A 23750-nucleotide genomic window follows, 5' to 3' on the forward strand; every position below is an offset into this window, starting at 1 on the left:
AGGGAGACCCGGTAGTCATACCATACATAACACGCACACACACAAGCTATAATATACATTGGTTACATATTTACCTGAGTGCTTTGAAGTTTTGATTGTTGTAAGGATTTTGAGTAAGACCTGTTGAGTTCTGAAAAGAATACAGTGATTTAAATTGCAAATTTGTTTTAAAGTGTCAGGAGCCAATTTTGTCATCAGGGAGCATGTGGCACCCCTGGGAGGGAATGGCCACATTAATGTTATTTTATGCAAATTAATGGGACAATTTCATTAATGTATGTGTTTCAGTTTCAGTTTAAAAGTGAAGAACCAGTTAAAGGGGGTAATTTTAGTTTAAAAGCAGTGGGGCGGAACATTTGTTGTTGCTTCAAGTGTTCGGGGGGGGGGTACGGTAAGGGAGCCCCACCTCCCGCCTCTCCCTCAGACACATTCTGGAGGAAAATGGAGACGCATCCTGTCTTCCTTATTCTGCTTTCCACCTGCTTTTACAGGTCAGTAAATGGGGTGTTCACTTAAAAAAAATGTTTTTATTTTACTGCTTTTTATCACCGCTAACATAAACAAGAGAGGTTCAGATGGTTCGCCGAAGTTATTGCCAGAGAAATGTAACAGTAAAGGGAGAAATTTCCCGCATGGCTGCCATTACAGGTCGAGCTCATCTTGGCTTAGCACTTGCTAACGTGAGCCTGTACACTTTACACACTTACAAATGGCGGGTTATTATTTGTATCTTTCCTTTAGCATATTTTTTTTTGTTAAGATGTGAATAATTCATGTTATAATTAAAAGTGACTGAGTTGATTAGCTGATGTAGCACAAGCATACGATTAGCAATTTTGTGTAGCTGAGAGACGTGCTTAAAGGGCCCATGCATCCAACATGCTGGATTTTCATAATGCACTTTGAATAGCGATTTCTACCAGTAAATTACTGAAAAAAAGACAAACATTTAATGTATTTACTTATTTTGGTTATTGAATATGACTGTAAAGAGAAATGTGAAGATTAGAGAAACTGAAGGAGTTTATAGAGAACAGATGTGGAATATTTAAAAGGACATGATGTGAACAAAGAATTGGCTGAATTGTATGGCAAAGACTGATGTTTGTTTACAAAGCTTTTATTTTATGGAAAATAAATCAGACTCAGACACATTCTGGAGGAATCTTCCTTATTCTGCTTTCCACCCGCTTTTACAGGTAATTTATTTGTCGCCGTGGTCCCTGTTCACGGGACCCGTAACAATACCAATCAATCAAGTTACACAGACACGCTTCTTAGGTGTTTTAATAGATGAAAAACTTACATGGAAAAATCATGTTGAGCTCATTAGCAAAAAGATATACAAAAATATAGGAATAATACGAAAGGTTGGAAATTTACTATCACAAAAAACACTTTACACATGATTTTTGTTCACAAAATCATCTATGGAAGTTGATGTTTACCAGCACACTACAGAGATAGCATTGCATATAACTCAGATATCCACAAACACAACACAAGACAGTGCAATAACTTAAAGTGCCATTCCACCATTGGATGTATTCTTTGGCATAAAATACAATATATTTTGACAACATATATAAATGGTATCACTAGATAGAGAAATCTTTTAGCTTCAAAATGATATATCAAACATAATTTTTTGACAACGACAAGTATATTAATTTTGCGACCAAAGTCAACTACCCTTTTAATTTCCGCGCGTGATGTCATCGGCAGGTTCCCCTTCTTGTGTACCATGTGACGTGGCACATATTATCAGCAATGGCGGATAGAACGCGATAAAAATAATACCAATAAATCTAGCTAATACCAATAAATCTAGCTAACTGAAGGATTAACTCAAAATTTTTCGCGATTTTTTTGGCCCCCATATACGAGGAGAAATGACTCTCTCACTTTGGGGGTTTCCTGGTCTAAAAATAGACCGACACGTGGTACACAAGAAGGGGAACCTGCCGATGACATCACGTTTCACTACCGCGCGGAAATTAAAAGGGTAGGTGACTTTGGTCGCAAAATTAATATACTTGTCGTTGTCAAAAAAATTATGTTTGATATATCATTTTGAAGCTAAAAGATTTCTCTGTCTAGTCATGTTGTCATAAAATATATTGTATTTTATGCCAAAGAATACATCCAATGGTGGAATGGCACTTTAAGACCGATTTGAACCAAATCTAATCAGCGACAGTTTACTTTAATGTATAGAGGACCCTTTGGATGGAATAGTCTAAAAAAACAATTCCAAAACAGTTAGTCTCTGCCCCTTTTCAAGAAGCAACTGCTAAAGGAAATCTTGAATAATCCAGCTACAAAATTACACTGATCTCTTTCCAAATCCTTGTTATCGGTTAATTGTTCATAATTGACGATGTTTTCATGCTTAATTTTAGTTTTGTTCAGTAAGTTGATCTGAAGCTTATTCCTATCATTTTATTCAGCAAATCAATGTCATCATTGTTATTTTACCATGAATTCATATATTTGCTTGTAGCAAATTGTATGTTTGTTTTTCCTGGCTATCTATTGATTAATTACTTTAATCATTAACTTTTTTTAGGGCGTCACGGTGGTGTAGCGGTTAGCACTGTCACCTCACAGCAAGAAGGTCCAGGTTCAAGCCCCGTGGCCAACAAGGGCCTTTCTGTGCAGAGTTTGCATGTTCTCCCCGTGTCCGCGTGGGTTTCCTCCGGGTGCTCCGGTTTCCCCCACAGTCCAAAGACATGCAGGTTAGGTTAACTGGTGACTCTAAATTGAGCGTAGGTGTGAATGTGAGTGTGAATGGTTGTCTGTGTCTATGTGTCAGCCCTGTGATGACCTGGCGACTTGTCCAGGGTGTACCCTGCCTTTCGCCCGTAGTCAGCTGGGATAGGCTCCAACTTGCCTGTGACCCTGTAGAACAGGATAAAGCGGCTAGAGATAATGAGATGAGATGAGATGAATTTTGTTCTTGTATGTGCAATAAACAATAAACATTGAGCGTATTCTAGTCAATATTCATTAGTCATAACGAAAATTATGTATTGATTTCACAATGTAAATATTATTCCTGTGCATTAGATAGTTTACATAGAAGGTTCTTTTTTTATCATTGTGATGGTAAGACCGCTGAGCGAAAATGTGTGTAATTAGACTATACACCTATATTGCACAACTTCTGGTGAACAACCTCTCGATTCACTATCATACTGTGCAGTTTATTTCATTGAGCAAGACAGTATATGGTTCTTTTTCACTGTGGTGGGGGGTGTGGTCAAGTGCCGGTTGGTGAGTGGAGCATGAGCCCGGTGAAGGTGCTGTGTGTGTGTGTGTGTGTGTGTGTGTGTGTGTGTGTGTGTGTGTGCAGTGTGAATCTCTGTCCCTGGCTGAAATCACGTCGGTGCAGTGGCACATAGTTTATTTTGAAACTGCTGAAAAGCGTGTTTTGTGTTAAGTGACAGTTTAAAAAATAAAAACGAAAGTGACATTGATCCCGCCTGCCTGTTTCAGTGTCCACTAGATCAGCAAAGCCGTTCCATTCATCTTTTTGATTTTTGTCTTTGCTACTGTTTTTGCCAAACGTAGTGATCAGAAGTAATAGTTTTGGGAATACGAACCCTCCACTACATTTGTAATGCCACTAATAGACTTTCCTAAACTCGACTTTTGTATAACCTCGTGAATTTCCTGTATAACCCACCTGTTTCAGACATGAGCCTGAGGAGAGAAAAAACATCTCTAAAGTTTGATTGAAGGAGTGACAGGATATCTGATCGTTCATATTTATTAGTTTGGTCCTGCGTTTCCTTTGCTTCACAAAACAGGATCTTTTCCTCACAGTTTCCGTTACTGTAGCCGGTCTTGTGTGTTTCATGCGCACACTCACGTCCTCCATTGTTCTCTCAGGTTGCAAACTTGTATCCCACAACAGGGAAACCCCACCACCTCATGCACAACATAGCATGTTGGATTAGGTCACGGTGAGGCAAGAAAAAATGGCAGAGAATTGAGGGCCACGTGGCTCTAAATTCATTAATTGTTCTTTTAGGAAAAACAGTCATAAAATTTGAAGTCTGAGTCTCGAATTCAGTAGCTTTCGGTCCACGAAAAAAATAATTAGGTGTCAGGGAAAATTCTTTTTGTGGCCTAAATTTGAAAAATCTGAAAGGGCGTCTACCTTTAATTATTATAGATTTACATTATACATGTTTGAACTTAAATATTAAAATGAGTGTTTTTTTGTGCAGCTGGACTGTGTTCTCGTGAAATGGACGACTGAGCAAGAACGTGCAGGAATTTTACAGAAAACACAACAGACTTTTTTTTTTTTTACTATGGCTCACACAATCTCACAGTAGAACCAGAAACCCAGTAGAACGGTAACCCAGAAACTTTGTAGAACCCAAACCCAGCGTATAGAGTCTGAGTGAATGTGGTGTGGACTCTGTGGAGGAGCTTCATCGTGTCAGAGACGCTGTAGAAGGACAGAGTTCCTGCACTGTGGTCCACATACACTCCTATTCTGGAGGCTGATGGAACTCTGAGAGCAGTCTTAATGTTGTTGTGATAGAAAGAAGAAGAAGAAGAACACCACAGACTCCAGGACTGATTGTTGTATCCAAACCCACACTCATTACCCCGTCCTTTCCTGCTGATGTCTTTATATGAGACTGATATGAACACACCAGCAGCACCGCTCCACTCCACCTCCCAGTAACAGCGTCCACACACACTCTCCTTACACAACACCTGCTCCCAGGAATCAAATCTCTCTGGATGATCAGAGTAATGCTGCTCTCTCCCACTGTCTTTCACCGCTCTGTTCTTCTCAGACAGAATGAGGTGACGATGTGCCGTGTTGGGATCCAGAGTCAGATAACAGAAATCTAAAATAAAAGAGAAAAACAAACTGAACAATGTGAACATGTTGGGTTTAATTCACACAATATATTTATGTGGTGTGTGTGTGTGTGTGTGTGTGTGTGTGTGTGTGTTAGATGTACATTTCAGAAACTCTTCTCTGCTCTGTGGTTCTGGTTCTGAAATGATCTGAACTGCTGCAGCTGTGGAGAGAAAAATGGAAACATGAGTTTGTGTAAAAGATGGAAAGAGTTTAAAGTGATCCAGTCAGTTTATTCATTTTAAATCAGTGTTTTAGTTCAAAGTGTCGGGTGAATAAATTGTCTGCAGAAAAGAAAGCAGGAGCATCGCTAAGAAATAACACATCACTGTGTTTCTCCAGCAGGAACAGCTCCTCTTACCATGTGGAGGGATTTTGCTGAATTCCTCCTCACAGAATTCCTCGAGTCTCTTTTTCAGATCTGAGAGAGAATTCCTCACTCCATCAAATGAGAGATGTTGATGGACAGTGATGCTGGATGTGTGAAAATCTGGTCTGATAAGTGGAGGAGAGCGACGTCCAGAAGCTAAAACCTACAGAAAGCAAATGAAATGTAAAACCCACTTGTGATGTCAGACAGGGACATTTATTGTTCCCTTAATGAGAGGTGTTTTAGAGAGTGTGTGAGGAACAGCTGGCTCTGTAGATCAGACAGTGAGTGTTACCTGGAGGAAATGGATGTGATCGTGTGTGTGTGAAAGCTGCTCCAGCTCAGTGACTCTCCTCTGAAGATCAGCAATCTCCTGCTCCAGTTGCTCCAGGAGTCGTTCAGCTCGACTCAGTTCAGCCTTCTCCTGATCTCTGATCAGCTCCGTCACCTCCCAGCGCTTTTTCTCCATGGAGCTGATCAGCTCAGTAAAGATCCTCTCACTGTCCTCCACTGCTGTCTGTGCACTGAGCTGTTAGGACACACACACACACACACACACTCTGTCATGCTCCACTCCAGACATCCACTCCGAAGATTACGAATCTCTCACACCAGCGCCGATCCGAATCTGGAACGGGAATTCCTTCATGCCTGCATTCACTTCCTGGTTTTCTCTGCTGTTATAAAAACACCGTTCTCAGACAGGAACTTTGCCAGAACGTCTCACTTTGCTTCTAGCCGTTTCTGTGCCTCTGTTATGTTTCATGGTTGTTTGCTCAGGCTGATTTCATGGTTTTTGCACTAAGTGTTTATTTCTAGTTCATGGTTTTTTGTACTAGGGTTTTTTTCTTGTTTTTGGTTTTTTGTCCTAGCATTTTTGTCCTTGCCTGTTTCATGTTTTTTTTTCTAGTTTTCTGTCTCTTGTTATCTGGATTATTTTTGCCATTTGTTTTTGTCCCGTTTGTTTACCCTTTGTTCCACGCCCTTTTCCCTGGATTAAATCTATTTATTTGATTACTGTCTGTGTTCTGCTTGTGGATCCTTATCCCACCACACCTCCATGACCCCTAACAGTACGTCCTGGCCAACATGGATCCAGCGGAACTCACCCGTCTGAGAACGGCCATCCAGCAGCAAGGGACTCTCCTCGGGACCCATCAGCAAGACCTCCAGGACCTCGCCACCCTGTCCAACTCACTCAACCTCCTCACCACACAAATGCAGCACTATCAAGCCATGCCTAACTCTGCCCAGCAGTCTCCAACTTCACCTCCTGCCACTGCCTTTTCCCATGAGCCGAGACTCCCAGCGCCTCAGCCCTACGATGGAGAGCCAGGTATTTGTAGATTGTTCTTTTCTCAATGCTCATTGACCATGAAGCTGCAACCTCTGACCTTCCCCACAGAACGCTCCCGAGTGGCATATATCATCACACTCCTCACTGGCAAGGCCAGGGAGTGGGGAACAGTGGTCTGGGACGCCGATGCTCCCTTCTGCTCCTGTTTCAAAGATTTCTCCAAAGAGATAAGTCTTCACCAAGGACACACAGCCATCTGGGGCAGACTGCCAAGAGCCATCTGGGGCAGACTGCCAAGAACCATCTGGGGCAGACTGCCAAGAACCATCTGGGGCAGACTGCCAAGAACCATCTGGGGCAGACTGCCTAGGACATCAACAATCACACGGAGAATGTGAGCATGCGATTTTATCATGCGATTCCATCCAGATTGAGGACCTGACTAAAGATAATCATGTCAAGGCCGCATCATCCACATCTCGACCCCATGCAAGTATCACAGAGACTATCAGGGAGACAGTCACCTCAGAGACAGTCATGGAGACACTTACAAAGACCTCACCAAAGTCTCGCTCTTCTGATTTTATTGTACCATCTCCATCTCCCCCTTGCATGGATTTCCCTAATAGTATGCAGAGACTGCTGCCAATAGCTACACTCTCTTTTTCCAGCCCAAATCTGTCACGACAAGCAGTGTATCCAGTTCATCAAAAATTAATCAACAGACTGAACTGTGTTCACCCAGGACTTTCAGCTGGCTACCAATCTTTTTCACCATCTAAAAGATACATGACATATCCAATTCTTTCACCGTCAAACCAAATGGACCATACAGAAAGTCTTGTATGATGTGCTGTGAGTCCCTGCATTGGGTGTAGTTTTGAAAACAAGCTGGGACCCAGTATGTCTATGCCATTCTCTATTCCTGTGTTGATAAGAAATAGAAAACATAGAGCATATTTAACCCAGGGGGTAAACCAGTCTAGTCTCTTTCCTGTTTCAAAACAATATCAGAATGCCCAAGCGGATATTACTTCTAGACTTTCTGTAAAGCTAGCTCTTCTGAACGTTAGATCACTTTCAAACAAGTCATTTTTAATTAATGATCTTATCTGCAAACACAATCTTGATTTTTTGCTTCTAACTGAAACTTGGCTGGATCAAGCAAATAGTGCTACCACCCTTTTTGAAGCAGCTCCCCCAAATTTTAATTTCATGAGTGCTACCCGACATGGGAAAGGTGGAGGGATCGCAAATATATTCAAAGTCTCTTTTCAATGTAAACAATCCTCACTTGGTGATTTTACATCCTTTGAACACTTATGTGCACTTGTTACATGCTCTCCTAACTTATTATTATTATTATTATTATTATTATTATTATTATTAACTATTTACAGGCCTCCGAGACATTCAGCCAAAGTTTTTCTGGAAGAGTTTGGTGAACTGTTGTTAGTCATTTGCTTAGAGTTTGACTGTCTTATTATATCTGGGGATTTTAACTTGCATGTAGATAATCCTGCAAACACTTATGCCAAAGAACTACTTGCACTTATTGACAACGTCAACCTATTACAACATGTACAGGGGCCGACCCACTCTCATGGTCATACCCTTAACCTCGTCATCACAAAGGATCTTACTGTTTCTACTACTGTTGTTGACCTGGCCTTATCTGATCATTTTTGTGTTTTCTCTGATGTTTCTATGTCTCCTCACATTCAGAACAGCTCAACGACTATGGGTAGGAGAGTCATAAACGACAACACATGTGTTCTCTTTGAGCAAGCTCTCTCTCGGATCTCAACCAAAATGTCAGACTCTGTAGATGACTTACTGGAAATTTTTAATTTAAATATGACCCAAATTATGGATGATATTGCTCCATTCAAAATTAAAAGAGTCAATGATGAGCAGAAAGCACCATGGAAGCAATACCCAGCTGTTAAACTGCTAAAGAGAGAATGTAGAAAGACTGAAAGAAAATGGCGCAAATCTAACATTCACATCCATTATCAAATCCATAAAGAGATGCTTTGTAAATATAATTATGAAATTGGTAAAGCAAGACAGTCTTTCTTCTCCAACATCATCAACAGGAATATGAACAATGCCCGTGTACTATTTTCAACAGTAGAGAAGCTAACTAATCCCCCACCACAATTAGCACCTGAACTTCTCTCAGTTAATAAATGCAATGAGTTTGCATCCTTCTTCAAAGGTAAAATTGATAAAATACGGCAGAATATTGCTCATAATATATCTCAGTTGCAAATAACTGAAAAACTGCAATCACCAGTGACACAGACAGATAAGTTCAACACAATGTCAGAATTTTGTTTAATTGATTATGAGACTCTTGAAAAAACTGTACAAAATCTCAGTTCCTCAACATCTGAATTGGACATTCTGCCCACCAACTTTTTTAAGTCTGTTCTTCATCTTATAATTACAGATGTGCTTCAAATCATAAATACATCCCTAGAGACTGTCATTGTTCCTGTGTCCCTGAAAAAAGCCGTTGTAAAGCCCCTACTTAAAAAGAATAATCTGGATGCTTCAGTATTAAATAACTACAGGCCAATATAAAATCTACCATTCATCAGGAAAATCCTTGAAAAAATTGTCTTCAATCAATTAACTGCCTTCTTGATATCAAACAGCTGTTTTGATAACTTTCAGTCAGGATTTCGTGCCAATCACAGCACTGAAACAGCGCTGATTAAAGTTATAAATTACATACATCTTAATACTGATGCAGGCAAAACATCGGTCCTGGTGTTACTGGACCTCAGTGCAGCTTTTGATACTGTTGATCACAACATACTGCTATATTGACTTGAACACTGGGTTGGGTTGACTGGTAAAGTTATCAATTGGTTAAAATCATACTTAAAAGATAGAAGCTTCTTTGTTACCATGGGAAATTGTTCCTCAACATCAATGTCCTTGACCTGTGGTGTCCCCCAGGGGTCGATCCTTGGACCATTACTATTCAACCTTTATATGCTCCCACTTGGGCAAATTATCAAGAACAATTCAATTTTGCATCACCGCTATGAAGATGACACCCAAATTTATTTTGCTCTATCACCTAATGATTATGCCCCCCTTGAATGTCTCTACCAGTGTATCAATCAAATCAACAACTGGATGTCACAAAATTTTCTTCAGGTGAACACAGATAGAACAGAAGTAATTCTATTTGGAAAAAAAGATGAAAGACTCAGGATTACCACTATTCTTGACACAAAGGGGATTAAAACAAAAGAAATGGTTAAAAATATTGGTGTTTTCATTGACAACAAGCTAAACTTTGACAGTCACATGAAAGCAATCACTAAAACAGCATTTTATCACCTAAAAAAATTTCCAAACTAAGAGGACTTGTGTCAAAAAATGATCAGGAAAAACTAATACATGCCTTCATCTCTAGTAGGGTTGATTACTGCAATGGCCTTTTCACAGGCCTGCCAAAAAAGACCATCAAACGACTTCAGCTGGTTCAAAATGCAGCAGCTAGGGTTCTCACACGAACAAAAAGAACAGAGAACATTACTCCAATTCTAAGGTCCCTTCACTGGCTTCCAGTAAGCTACAGAATTGACTTTAAAGCATTGCTGCTGGTGTACAAATCTCTAAATGGTACAGGGCCCAATTACCTCTCTGATATGTTGCAGCGGCCTAACCCAATCAGATCTACCAGATCGCAGCAGAAAAATTTACTGTTAAAACCTGTTGTTAAAACAAAGTGTGGTGAAGCAGCTTTTAGCTACTATGCAGTACAGCTATGGAACCAACTGCCAGAGGACATCAAAAATGCTCCTGCTGTTGGCAGCTTCAAATCTAGGTTAAAGACCAAGCTGTTTTCAGATGCTTTCTTTTAAATTATTAATATTGTCATCTCTACATGTTTTAAACTCTTTACTTTTACAGTCTCTGCATGTTTTAAATTTTACTTAACTTTTATTCTATTTTATTCTACTGTTTTTTAATTGAACTTTTATTTCATTTTATTATTTTATTTCTACTATTGTTTAATTCTTATTATTTTTCTTCCCCATTTATTTTATGCAATTTTATTTTCTATTGCTTACTGTTTTGCTTTTACTTCTGTAAAGCACAATGAACTGCCACTGTGTATGAAATGTGCTATTTAAATAAACTTGCCTTGCATTGCCTTGCCTTATGGAGCTGTGGCAGGGGTCCCAGTCTGCCTCAGACTATGCCATCGAGTTCCAGACATTGGCGGCATCATGCGGTTGGAACAAGAATGCCCAGGTTGACACGTTCCTGCATGGCTTGTCTGACATCATTATGGATGAGCTGGTATCACGGGAACTGCTGTTGGACCTCTCCAGTCTCATGGACCTCGCCAACCACATCGACGTCCAGATCCAGCAATGGAGGAGAGAGAAGACCCGCCCCAGCTTCACCTCCTCTCCACCTCCTGCCTTGTCTGTCGAACCTATGCAGGTAGACCAGGTATGAGTGTCAGTGGAGGAATGACAATGCTGGCGGGCAACAGGGTCCTGTTTCTACTGCAGTCAGCGAGGACACCTGCCAAGCCTGCCCGCTAAAAGGACAAGCTCCACCAGTGAATCGAGGGGCCCTGGTGGGCAACACTTGGAACCATCCACTGGCTGATCGACCGTTACTCCCTGTCATCATTATCCATGATGACCAGCATCACCATCTCCAGGCCTTTGTTGACTCGGGCAGACAAGAACCTAATCTGTTCTGCCACTGCCAAGTGTCTGGGAATCCTGCTACTTGCCCTCAACGCCCCTCTCACTGTCCTGACACTCAATGGCACCGGCTTGACCACCATCACCCACCTTACCGCCCCGCTCACCCTGAGGATTTCTGTTAACCACTCAGAGACCATCCAGCTCCATGTCATGAACAACCCCCATGTACCCATCATCCTAGGATTACCCTGGTTAACGCTGCACAACCCTCACCTTAACTGGGCCCATAACACCATCCTAGGCTGGAGCCATTCCTGCCTAGCTTCCTGCCTGAACTCCACTCTGCCTCCCGCCAGACCACCGCAGCCTCCAGCCAGCGAGTTTCCCGACCTCTCTCATGTGCCTCCGGAATACCTGGACTGAAGACTTGTTTTCAGCAAGACCCAAGCAGTGTCCCTCCCTCCTCACAGACCCTATGACTGCGGAATCGACCTCCTGCCCGGGACAGTGCCACCCAAAGGGCGACTCTACTCTCTGTCTCCCGTCGAAAGGCAAGCTATGGAGAAGTACATCTCTGAGTCTCTAGCAGCTGGGATCATCCACCCTTCTTCCTCCCCAGCAGAGGTGGGATTCTTCTTCATGGATAAGAAGGACAAGTCGCTCCACCCATGCATTGATTATCGAGGTCTCAACACCATCACAGTCAAGAACCGCTACCCACTACCGCTCATGACTATGGCCTTTGAACTACTCCAGGGAGCCAAGATATTCACCAAGGTGGACTTACGCAATGCCTATCATCTTGTCAGGATCAGGTAGGGGGACGATTGGAAGATGGCCTTCAACACCACCACTGGCCACTATGAGTACCTCATGGTCCCTTTCGGCCTGACCAACGTGCCCGCAGTCTTCCAGGCACTCGTCAACGACGTCCTGAGGGACTTTCTCAACATCTTCATTTTCGTGTACCTGGATGACATCCTGATCTTCTCTCGCTCCCTGGAGGAACATCGGGGCCACGTCCGGCAGGTCCTCCAGCGCCTGCTAGAAAATAAGCTATATGTCAAGGTGGAGAAAAGCAAATTTCACCAAAGTTCTGTCTCATTTCTGGGGTTCATCATCTCCCCATCGAGGATCGAGATGGACCCCCTCAAGCTTGAGGCAGTCGCTGACTGGCCCACCCCATCCTCACGACGAGAGCTCCAGCATTTCTTGGGATTCGCCAATTTCTACAGGCACTTTATCGACAACTTCAGGACAGTGGCTGGACATCTCACAGCTTTAACCTTGAATAAGACCTCATTCAAGTGGGGGGAGGAAGCGGAGAGAGCCTTCTCCATGCTCAAGCACAAGTTCACCACAGCACCCATTCTCACCATACCCGATCCCACAAAACAGTTTATCATGGAGGTCAATGCTTCCGAGTCTGGGGTTGGAGCCATCCTCTCCCAGAGGGTCAATGATAACAAGGTCCACCACTGCTGCTTCTTCTCTCACTGGCTGTCCCCTGCTGAACAAAATTACAACATCGGCAACAGAGAGCTGTTAGCCATCAAGCTAGCCTTAGAGGAGTGGAGGCACTGGCTTGAGGGTTCGGATCTCCACTTCCTCATCTGGACTGACCACAAGAATCTGGAATACCTCAAATCCGCCAAACGCCTTAACTCACGGCAAGCCCGATGGTCTCTCTTCTTCTCCCATTTCCAATTCACGCTCTCCTACCGCCCAGGCTCCAAGAATGGCAAACCCGACGCCCTGTCCAGGATATTCTCTGCCTGCCAGGAGGAGTCTAGCATGCCTGAAACTATCCTCCCTCCACGCTGTCTGGTGGGGGCCACCCTACTTGAGGTAGAGACATTGGTGCAGAAGACCCTGGAGCAGGACCCCGGAGAAGGTAACTCAAGCAACATACCACCTAACCATCTGCTTGTTCCCTGTTCTGTGCAAACCCAGGTGCTGCAGTGGGGTCATGGCTCCAAGTTGGCTTGTCATCCGGGAGCTGCTCGAACCCTGGCACTCATCCAACACTGCTTCTGGTGGCCATCCATCAAGGAAGATGTCCAGGAGTTTGTGGCAGCCTGCGACACATGTGCCCAGAACAAGACAGCCAATCGACCCCCTGCTGGCTTGCTAAGACCCCTCCTGATTCCTCATCGACCCTGGTCTCACATCGCCCTGGACTTCGTCACAGGACTCCCCAACTCAGTTGGCAACACATGCATCCTCACAGTTATTGACCGGTTCTCCAAGACAGTCCATTTCATCCCTCTGCCCATGCTTCCCACAGCTAAATAAACCGCTGAATTACTCATCCTTCATGTTTTCTGCCTACATGGACTCCCCACTAACATCATTTCTGACTGGGGTCCTCAGTTTACTGCGCAATTCTGGAGGGCCTTCTGCAAACTCATCGGGGCCTCCTGTAGCCTCTCCTCAGGGTTCCATCCTCAATCCAATGGCCAGGCAGAACGGGCGAATCAAGCTTTGGAGGTGGCACTCAGGTGCATGATGTCCAGGGATGCCGCTTCTTGGAGTAAGTACTTACCTTGGGTCGAGTATGCTCACAACACTCTCCCTTCATCTGCCACAGGCCTCTCACCCTTCCAGTGCTCCCTAGGTTACCAACCACCACTCTTCCCCAACCAAGAGGAGGAGGTCACCGTACCCTCAGCCTAGACCTTCATATGCCACTGCAGGAGGATGTGGGCATTGGCTCGGAGAAGACTCATTCGCTCCACCATAGCATCCAAGAAGCAGGCCGACAAACACCGCTCTAAGGCACCCACTTACTGGGTGGGGCAGTGAGTCATGCTCTCCACATGCCATCTGCCACTCAGAACCGTCTCCTGCAAGCTGGGGCCCAGATACCTAGGACCCTTCCTCATCAGCAAAGTAATCAATCCATGTTCTGTCAGACTGGCATGACCACTTACCATGTGACTTATTCACCCCATTTTCCATGTGTCACAGCTTAAACCTCTGGTCTCTAGTTCTTTGTTCCCACCCTCCAAACCCCCTCTTCTCAGGCTGATTGATGATGGCGAAGCCTAGACAGTAAAAAAGCTACTGAAGGTGTGGCGGCGAGGCAGAGGACTCCAGTATCTGGTGGACTGGGAGGGTTACGGTCCCAAGGAGAGAAGTTGGGTCCCCACCAGGTTCATCTTGGACCCAACCCTCATCTCTGACTTCCACCGGCAACACCCCGACGCTCTTCCTAAAGCACCTGGAGGTGCTCGTTGAAGGGGGGTTACTGTCATGCTCCGCTCCGGACATGCACTCCAGAGATTATGAATCTTTCACGCAAGCACCGATCTGAATCCAGAACGGGAATTCCTTCATGCCTGCATTCACTTCCTGGTTTTCTCTGCTGTTATAAAAACACCGTTCTCAGACAGGAACTTTGCCAGAACATCTTGCTTTGCTTCTCGCCATTTCTGTGCCTCTGTTATGTTTCAAGGTTGTTTGCTCAGGCTCATTTTTCTAGTTCATGGTTTTTGCACTCAGGGTTTATTTCAAAGGGTTTATTCTAGTTCAGGTTTTTTTGCATAAGGGTTTTTTCTTGTTTGTTTGTTTTTTTTTGTCCTAGCATTTTTGTCCTTGCTTGTTTTGTGTTTTTGTCTTATTTTCTGTCTCTTGTTATCTGGATTATTTTTGCCATTTGTTTTTGTCCCATTTGTTTACCCTTGTGCCATGCCCTTTTCCCTGGATTAAATCTCTCTATTTGTTTGATTACTGTCTGTGTTCTGCTTGTGGATCCTTATCCCACCACACCTCCATGACCCCTAACACACAAGATTTAAAGCTCATCGATCATTCCCTCTCTTACTGGGACTGTAAATGACTTGTTGTCCATGTTGTGAGTGTTTCTAGGAGCAGCTCTGTCTCTGCTCACTGCACACCTTTATAGAGTTCACAGCCTTTTTCAGCTCCTGCACCTTCTTCTGCTTCTCCTGGATTCTCTGCTGGGATTTCATCTGCTCCTCCTTTAACTCACTCTGAGGACAAATAAAATACATTCAGCTTTTTATACAGTACGAGCGAACTGGTTCCATATTAATGTCAGTTCAAAGTACATTCATATTTCTTCGAGCTGTGAATGTTATGTACTGTGTGTGTGTTTTTTTTTATTTTCTGGGGGTTTTTTTGTGGCAGTGTGGGTGTGGTCAAGCACCAGTTTGTGAATAGAGGGTGGGGCCAGGGAAGGTGAGTGACAAAGTGATCGCACCTGTTGGTAACTGATGTGTGGGTGTCTGTTTTGCAGGAATGACAGTCATGAAAAAGAGGGGGGGAGTGAAGAGGTGGTCGTCTCCAGACTGGAGAACATGTGTATATAGTGGTGCTTGAAAGTTTGTGAACCTTTTAGAATTTTCTATATTTCTGCATAAATATGACCTAAAACATCATCAGATTTTCACACAAGTCCTACAAGTAGATAAAGAGAACGCAGTTAAACAAATGAGACAAAAATATTATACTTGGTCATTTATTTATTGAGGAAAATGATCCAATATTACATATCTGTGAGTGGCAAAAGTATGTGAACCTCTAGGATTAGCAGTTAATTTGAAGGTGAAATTAGAGTCAGGTGTTTTCAATCAATGGGACGACAATCAGGTGAGAGTGGGCACCCTGTTTTATTTAAAGAACAGGGATCTATCAAAGTCTGATCTTCACAACACATGTTTGTGGAAGTGTATCATGGCACGAACAAAGGAGATTTCTGAGGACCTCAGGAAAAGCATTGTTGATGCTCATCAGGCTGGAAAAGGTTAAAAAAACATCTCTAAAGAGTTTGGACTCCACCAATCCACAGTCAGGCAGATTGTGTACAAATGAAGGAAATTCAAGACCATTGTTACCCTCCCCAGGAGTGGTCGACCAACAAAGATCACTCCGAGAGCAAGGCGTGTAATAGTCAGCAAGGTCACAAAGGACCCCAGGGTAACTTCTAAGCAACTGAAGGCCTCTCTCACATTGGCTAATGTTAATGTTCATGAGTCCACCATCAGGAGAACACTGAACAACAATGGTGTGCATGGCAGGGTTGGAAGGAGAAAGCCACTGCTCTCCAAAAAGAACACTGCTGCTCATCTGCAGTTTGCTAAAGATCACATGGACAAGCCAGAAGGCTATTGGAAAAATGTTTTGTGAACGGATGAGACCAAAATAGAACTTTTTGGTTTAAATGAGAAGCGTTATGGTTGGAGAAAGGAAAACACTGCATTCCAGCATAAGAACCTTATCCCATCTGTGAAACATGGTGGTGGTAGTATCATGGTTTGGGCCTGTTTTGCTGCATCTGGGCCAGGATGGCTTGCCATCATTGATGGAACAATGAATTCTGAATTATACCAGCGAATTCTAAAGGAAAATGTCAGGACATCTGTCCATGAACTAAATCTCAAGAGAAGGTGGGTCATGCAGCAAGACAACGACCCTAAGCACACAAGGCGCTCTACCAAAGAATGGTTAAAGAAGAATAAAGTTAATGTTTTGGAATGGCCAAGTCAAAGCCCTGACCTTAATCCAATGGAAATGTTGTGGAAGGACCTGAAGTGAGCAGTTCATGTGAGGAAACCCACCAACATCCCAGAGTTGAAGCTGTTCTGTACGGAGGAATGGGCTAAAATTCCTCCAAGCTGGTGTGCAAGACTGATCAACAGTTACCGGAAATGTTTAGCTGCAGTTATTGCTGCAGAAGGGGGTCACACCAGATACTGAAAGCAAAGGTTCACATACTTTTGCCACTCACAGATATGTAATATTGGATCATTTTCCTCAATAAATAAATGACCAAGTATAATATTTTTGTCTCATTTGTTTAACTGGGTTCTCTTTATCTACTTTTAGGACTTGTGTGAAAATCTGATGATGTTTTAGGTCCTATTTATGCAGAAATATAGAAAATTCTAAAGGGTTCACAAACTTTCAAGCACCACTGTATGTGTGACAAGACGTAATGTTAAAGCTGAAAAGCCAAACTGACAAACAAGAGACTGTGTTAAACACCATTTCCTGCCTGTCTCCACTTCAGTATTCCACCCACCTCAGGGACATATGACAGTGGTGCCGAAAGCCAGGAATACTGAAGGTAACCACCAGTGGAGTCCTCCCCACTCAAGAATGTCACCTATACCCTTGCTGCCACCCAAGAAAGCCAGTACCAAGCCCTGATCACCCTCTGCAAGGAGCAAGAACACCACTGAATCCAATCAAAATGTTGTAGAAGGACCTGAAGCAAGCAGTTCATGTGAGGAAACCCACCAACATCCCAGAGTTGAAGCTGTTCTGTACGGAGGAATGGGCTAAAATTCCTCCAAGCCGGTGTGCAGGACTTATCAACAATTACCGGAAACGTTTAGTTATTGCTGCACAAGGGGGTCACGCCAGATACTGAAAGCAAAGGATCATGTACTTTTGACATTCTCAGATATGTAATATTGGATCATTTTCCTCAATAAATAAATGACCAAGTATAATATTTTTGTCTCATTTGTTTAACTGGGTTCTCTTTATCTACATTTAGGACTTGTGTGAAAATCTGATCTTGTTTTAGGTCATATTTATGCAGAAATATAGAAAATTCTAAAGGGTTCACAAACTTTCAAGCACCACTGTAGCTGAATGAACACTAACCCCACCACCACGCCCCAAAATCTAGTGAAAAGCCTTCCGAGAAGAGTGGAGCTCATTATAACAGCTTTGTTTGTTTGTTTGTTTTACCAAAATATTCTCTGCGTGTGTGAAATGTTGAAATGTTGAGTAACTGGTCTGACCAGATTACGACTCTCACCGAAGATAGATTTAACACTGTTAACCAGAACACATACAATTTTAATCAGTTTTTACAGAAACCTTCTGATTGATTTGGAGGTGGAAGATTTTACATTGTACAGTGTCTGTGACTTCTTTTATCTCCATTTTAAACCCTGAGGTCACCCAAGAGTGTCCCTTTTGTTCGCCAAGAGAAACTGTTTATGTCTTTTGACATTGCTTCGGGTTGCAGTCACTGTTTTATTTGTTGTGGAACAGTTTAATATCATTTGATATGAATTTGACTCTAAATTGACCGTGAGTGTGAATTGTTGTCTGTGTCTATGTGTCAGCCCTGTGATGACCTGGCGACTTGTCCGGGGTGTACCCCGCCTTTCGCCCGTAGTCAGCTGGGATAGGATCCAGCTTGCCTGCGACCCTGTAGAAGGATAAAGCGGCTAGAGATGAGATGAGATTTTACATTGCACAGTGTCTGTGAATTCTTTTATCTCCATTTTAAACCCTGAGGTCACCCAAGAGTGTCCCTTTTGTTCGCTGAGAGAAACTGTTTATGTCTTTTGACATTGCTTCGGGTTGCAGTCACTGTTTTATTTGTTGTGGAACAGTTTAAGATCATTTGATATGAATTTGACTCTAAATTGACCGTGAGTGTGAATGGTTGTCTGTGTCTATGTGTCAGCTCTGTGATGACCTGGCGACTTGTCCAGGGTGTATCCTGCCTTTCGCCCGTAGTCAGCTGGGATAGGATCCAGCTCGCCTGCGACCCTGTAGAACAGGATAAAGCAGCTACAGATAATGAGATGAGATGAGATATGAATTTCTCATAATGACAAAACCTGCATTAGCAGAATCACTGCAATAACTTAACTCACACTGTGCACTGTTATATTTAACCTAATTTATTTAAAATGCTTTATTAAATATTTATTTATTAATTCACATTAATTTTATTATGTAATGCTACTTTTGTAAAAATAAAGGATCATAAAAAGTAAAAAAAAAAGGGGTTGTGTGTGTTTTCACCTGCCTCGCCCTGTCACAGGTGTTGGCTGAAATGTTCACTAACTGGTCTGACCACATTACGACCATTACTGAAGATAAATTTAACACTCTGTTCACCAGAACACAGACAATTTTAATCAGCTTTTACAGAATCCTTCTGATTGAGACACACATTGAAATTAAAGTTCAAATCATATCACTGACTAAAGCACCTGTTTCTAGATGGGAAACTATAATTAAGATGATTTAATTCTGGAAAGATTTCTAGTTCTCACCTGTTTCTCAGCTCCTTCTGCTGCTACTGTGACGGTGTCGTGACCTTTGTGATGATCCATCGTACACAAATAACAGATACAGGTTTGATCAGTACGACAGTAGATCTCAATCAGCTTGTTATGTTCAGAGCAGATCTTCTCTTGGAGTTTTGCTGAGGCTTCAATTAATGTGTGTTTTTTCCATGAAGAAACTTCATAGTGAGTTTTCAGATGAGTTTCACAAAATGAAGCTAAACACATCATACAGGAATTGACGGCTTTGTGTTTTCTCCCAGTGCAGAAATCACACTCCACATCTCCAGGTCCAGCGTAACAGTGAGCAGGAGAAGCAGCTTGGACTTCAGTCTTCTTCAGTTTCTCCACCACTTCATCCAGCATGTTGTTTCTGCGTAGAACAGGCCTTGTCGTGAAAGTGTCTCTGCACTGAGGACAGCTGTAGACGCCCTTCTGATCCTCCTGATCCCAGCAGTCATTAATACACACCTTACAGAAACTGTGACCACAGGGAATAGCCACCGGATCCTTCAGGAGATCCAGACATACTGGACACATGAACTGGTCCTGAGCTACTGAAATATTGGCCTCGGTCATTTTCCTGAACTCACAGAGAGAGAGAGAGAGAGAGAGAGAGAGAGCAGTTTGTTTTCTCCAAAATGACTAGTTACTTCCTGGTCCTGTGTCTGTGAAAGAGAGATAATGAGAGAGGAGGAGCACAAACACAGAGAGGTCATGGAGATTCCTCTATGAACCATTTCATCTACCTTCAGTGCATTAATATAACCCATGTAATATAACTGATTAGGATTATCTCATCTCATCTCATTATCTCTAGCCACTTTATCCTTCTACAGGGTCGCAGGCAAGCTGGAGCCTATCCCAGCTGACTATGGGCAAAAGGCGGGGTACACCCTGGACAAGTCGCCAGGTCATCACAGGGCTGACACATAGACACAGACAACCATTCACACTCACACCTACGGTCAATTTAGAGTCACCAGTTAACCTAACCTGCATGTCTTTGGACTGTGGGGGAAACCGGAGCAAACCCACGCAGGCACAGGGAGAACATTCAAACTCCACACAGAAAGGCCCTCGCCAGCCCTGGGGCTCGAACCCAGGACCTTCTTGCTGTGAGGCGACAGCGCTAACCACTACACCACTGTGCCGCCTGATTAGGATTAATTTCATGAAATGCACATGGATAATGATGGCCAGATGAAGCTTCAGGAAACACTGAAGCCCATCCATAACCGCTTATAGTGTGAAGGGTCGTGGCTGAGCTGGATCCTATCCCAGCCGACTATGGATGAGAGGCAGGGTTCACCCTGGACAAGTTGCCAGGTCATCACAGGGCAACACACAGAGACAAGCAACCATTCACACTCACATTCACACCTACGGTCAATTTAGAGCCACCAATTATCCTAACCTGCATGTCTTTGGACTGTGGGGGAAACCGGAGCACCCGGAGGAAACCCACACAGACAGAACATGCAAACTCCACACAGAAAGGCCCACGCCGGCCGCTGGGCTCGAACCCAGAACCTTCTTGGTGTGAGGTGACAGTGCTAACCACTACACCACCATGCTGCCCTGCAATCACAAGATTCATTAGTGTAATGACTCTATGAATTTTCATGAAATTCATATGTAATAAATAATAATAGCTGATATCTGTCAAGCCCAAATGACCATTCATTTATTTCTAAAACGGCTACAAACAAGGTGTGTGTTATTTTGCAGTTTGTATCTACAATACTTAATGAAGTAATATTACGACTGATACTACAAATCTCTTTTTTGGCACAGGTTTTCCACACAAATGAAGATAAAGAAACAATTTAATGACCTAAAACCCTGATTTGGAACAGAGTGTGTGAGGGTTTCTGAAATACATGAGGGTGCAGATCCACTGAGAGCTCTGTAAACCTGTCAGAGAGTTTATGATGGAAGATTTCAGGAAAGAAAAGACAGAGATGAGAATTGTGTGAACAGTAGTTTCACCAGCAGAGGGCACAAATGAGCAGTAGTGGAAATGCCCAAATGCCATTATCTGTCTTTAAACACTTTTAAAATAGAGATTTTTTGGTGATTTTGTGTAAATTTTGGCACCTTTTAGTGAGTCTCTGCTGTTAAAATCACTGTAGCGTCGAATGTTTGTGTGTATTCGGTACATTAGTGATGTTTAAAGCTTGTTGGTGCCTAATGCTAACTGGTTAGCCTGTGGGAGTAGAATGGTGATGTATGATGGAGTGGAGTAGCTTTACATGGTGAACATTTTACAGTCTCTCTGTCACTAGTATTGGGAGTTATTGCTAAAGATATTATAGTTCATAAATCTGAATGAACTGAATCTTGTGTTAATTATTTTTATTTCAACGCAAGGTGAGGTTATTATCCACAACACTGTTTCTAGAAATGTTTGTAGATTGTAAATATGAATAAAAACAGAATGTGATGATTTGCAAATCATGGAAATGCTATATTTCATTGAAAATAGTGCAAAGACAACATATCAAATGTTGAAGCAGAGAATTTTAATTGTTTTTTTTTTAAATATACACTCATTTAGAATTCGATGCAAGCAATGCATTTCAAGAAAGTTCCAGAAAGAACAGGAGCATGTTTACCACTGTGTTTCATCACCTCTACTTTTAACAACACTCTGTAAAAGTTTGGGAACTGAGGAGACTGCTGTACGGTAGTTTTGGAAGTGAAATGTTGTCCCATTCTTCCCTGATATATACTTTCAGTTGCTCCTTCATCAAGTTTTCTGTTTTGTGTAATCTGTGCCAGATGTTTTCAGTGGGAGACAGGTCTGGATTTCAGGCAGGCCAGTTTAGCACTCAGACTCTTTTATGACTGAGCCATGCAGTTGTAATGCATGCAGAATGCGGTTTGACTTTGACTTGCTGAAATAAGCCAGGCCTTCCCTGAACAAGACATCATCTGGATGTTGCTCCAAAACCTGTATATATCATTCAGCATTAATGGTGCCTTCCCAGGTGTGCACTCTACCCATGCCATGTGCACTAATGCACCCACATACCATCATAGATGCTGACTTTTGAACTGTGCACTGATAACAAGCTGGATGGACAGTCCCTATACTCTTTAGCCTGGAGGATGCAGTGTCAATGATTTTCATTTGTGAAAAAGTTACTGAAGAGGCAACATTGCTGTGAGAATCACTTATTCACAATCTCCCTTTTCTACAACAGCAGCTCAGACAGAAGCACAGCTACAGTTATAATATATATATATATATATATATATATATATATATATATATATATATATATATATATACACATTCTAATGCGTTAGCATTTCTACATTTACAGCTCATTCATCGGGATTTACACAGAGAAAACGCCACACCACATAATCTAGGACAACTAATAAACAGATCAAAAATGTGTAATTTAACAAAGAAAATCTAATTACTTTTTTAAAAGGTGGAGATTCTGCAGTTGCTGCACACCCATCCCTCTTCTAAAGGGGATGAGGTGCAGTGGGTGAAGATGTTCCACCAAAAGCAAGAGTTTTTTCATTAACTTGGTTATTTGTGCATAAATAACATTTGCTTTTTATCTTTCTTGAGCCCCAACTTATCGACATTCCTTGCCACAGTTTATTAACCCATCGCTGCCATCTTTTAAGCTTAAAATGTCTTCAAAACTCACAAATCTAAGCTTGAAGGTTGATTATATATATACAGTATATGGTACATTTTCAGTTTGGATTTTATAAAGCTCATGAGCTGACATCGTTCCTGCTTAGAATTATGACTATGATACGATCAATCTCAGAATTCCAAACATGATAAACAAAAGTACAACACCGATTGAGAAGTCTTTTTTTATTTAAAAAGAAATCATCATGGTTAAACATGTTCATTCAACTAAAAGGCTCGAGTCTGATTCACCCAACAGCTCCACTTATCGAGACATCGTCTATCCAATGGTGACGTCATCTTTGGGATGTGGTCCTGAGTCTCACGAAATAGCGGTCACCATTAATGAACTGCAATAGTCAAGTCAAGTCAACTTTATTGTCAAATATGCTATACATGCTTGACATACAGCACAGATGAAATATCAGTCCTCTCTGACCCACGGTGCAAACTGGCAATGCAATAAATAAAAATAGAATAATTGAAAAAAACAAACAAACAATATAAACAGTATAAACACTCTAGATAGGAACTAGACATAGACTAAACACTCAAACAATATAAACAGTATAAATAAACAGTATAAACACTAGATAAGAAAAAGTCATAGACTAAACACTCAGACAATATAAACAGTGTCAACACTAGATAAGAAGTACACACAGACTAAACACTCAGATAGCCAATATACACAGTATAAACACTCTAGATATGAACTAGACGTAGACTAAACACTCATATATACACACATATATACACACACACACAAATTGGTTC

General features: G+C 42.3%; 1 protein-coding gene across 1 annotated transcript in view; it reads right to left on the reverse strand.

Annotated features, from left to right (window-relative positions):
• Positions 1-2761: 2761 nt before the first annotated feature.
• The window catches only part of LOC132876116 (uncharacterized), a 59725-nt gene continuing 38736 nt past the window's right edge, over positions 2762-23750 (reverse strand). Inside the window, exons 7-12 of the mRNA XM_060913393.1 lie at positions 19298-19954; positions 15146-15241; positions 5554-5787; positions 5250-5421; positions 4992-5051; positions 2762-4874 (exon numbers count right to left, since the gene is read on the reverse strand). Of these exons, the coding sequence (XP_060769376.1) occupies positions 4321-4874; positions 4992-5051; positions 5250-5421; positions 5554-5787; positions 15146-15241; positions 19298-19954 (1773 nt within the window). The 3' untranslated portion in view covers positions 2762-4320. The remainder of the gene's footprint in view (positions 4875-4991; positions 5052-5249; positions 5422-5553; positions 5788-15145; positions 15242-19297; positions 19955-23750) is intronic.

This window comes from Neoarius graeffei, chromosome 2 (genome assembly GCF_027579695.1).
Source record: "Neoarius graeffei isolate fNeoGra1 chromosome 2, fNeoGra1.pri, whole genome shotgun sequence".
Taxonomy (NCBI): domain Eukaryota; kingdom Metazoa; phylum Chordata; class Actinopteri; order Siluriformes; family Ariidae; genus Neoarius; species Neoarius graeffei.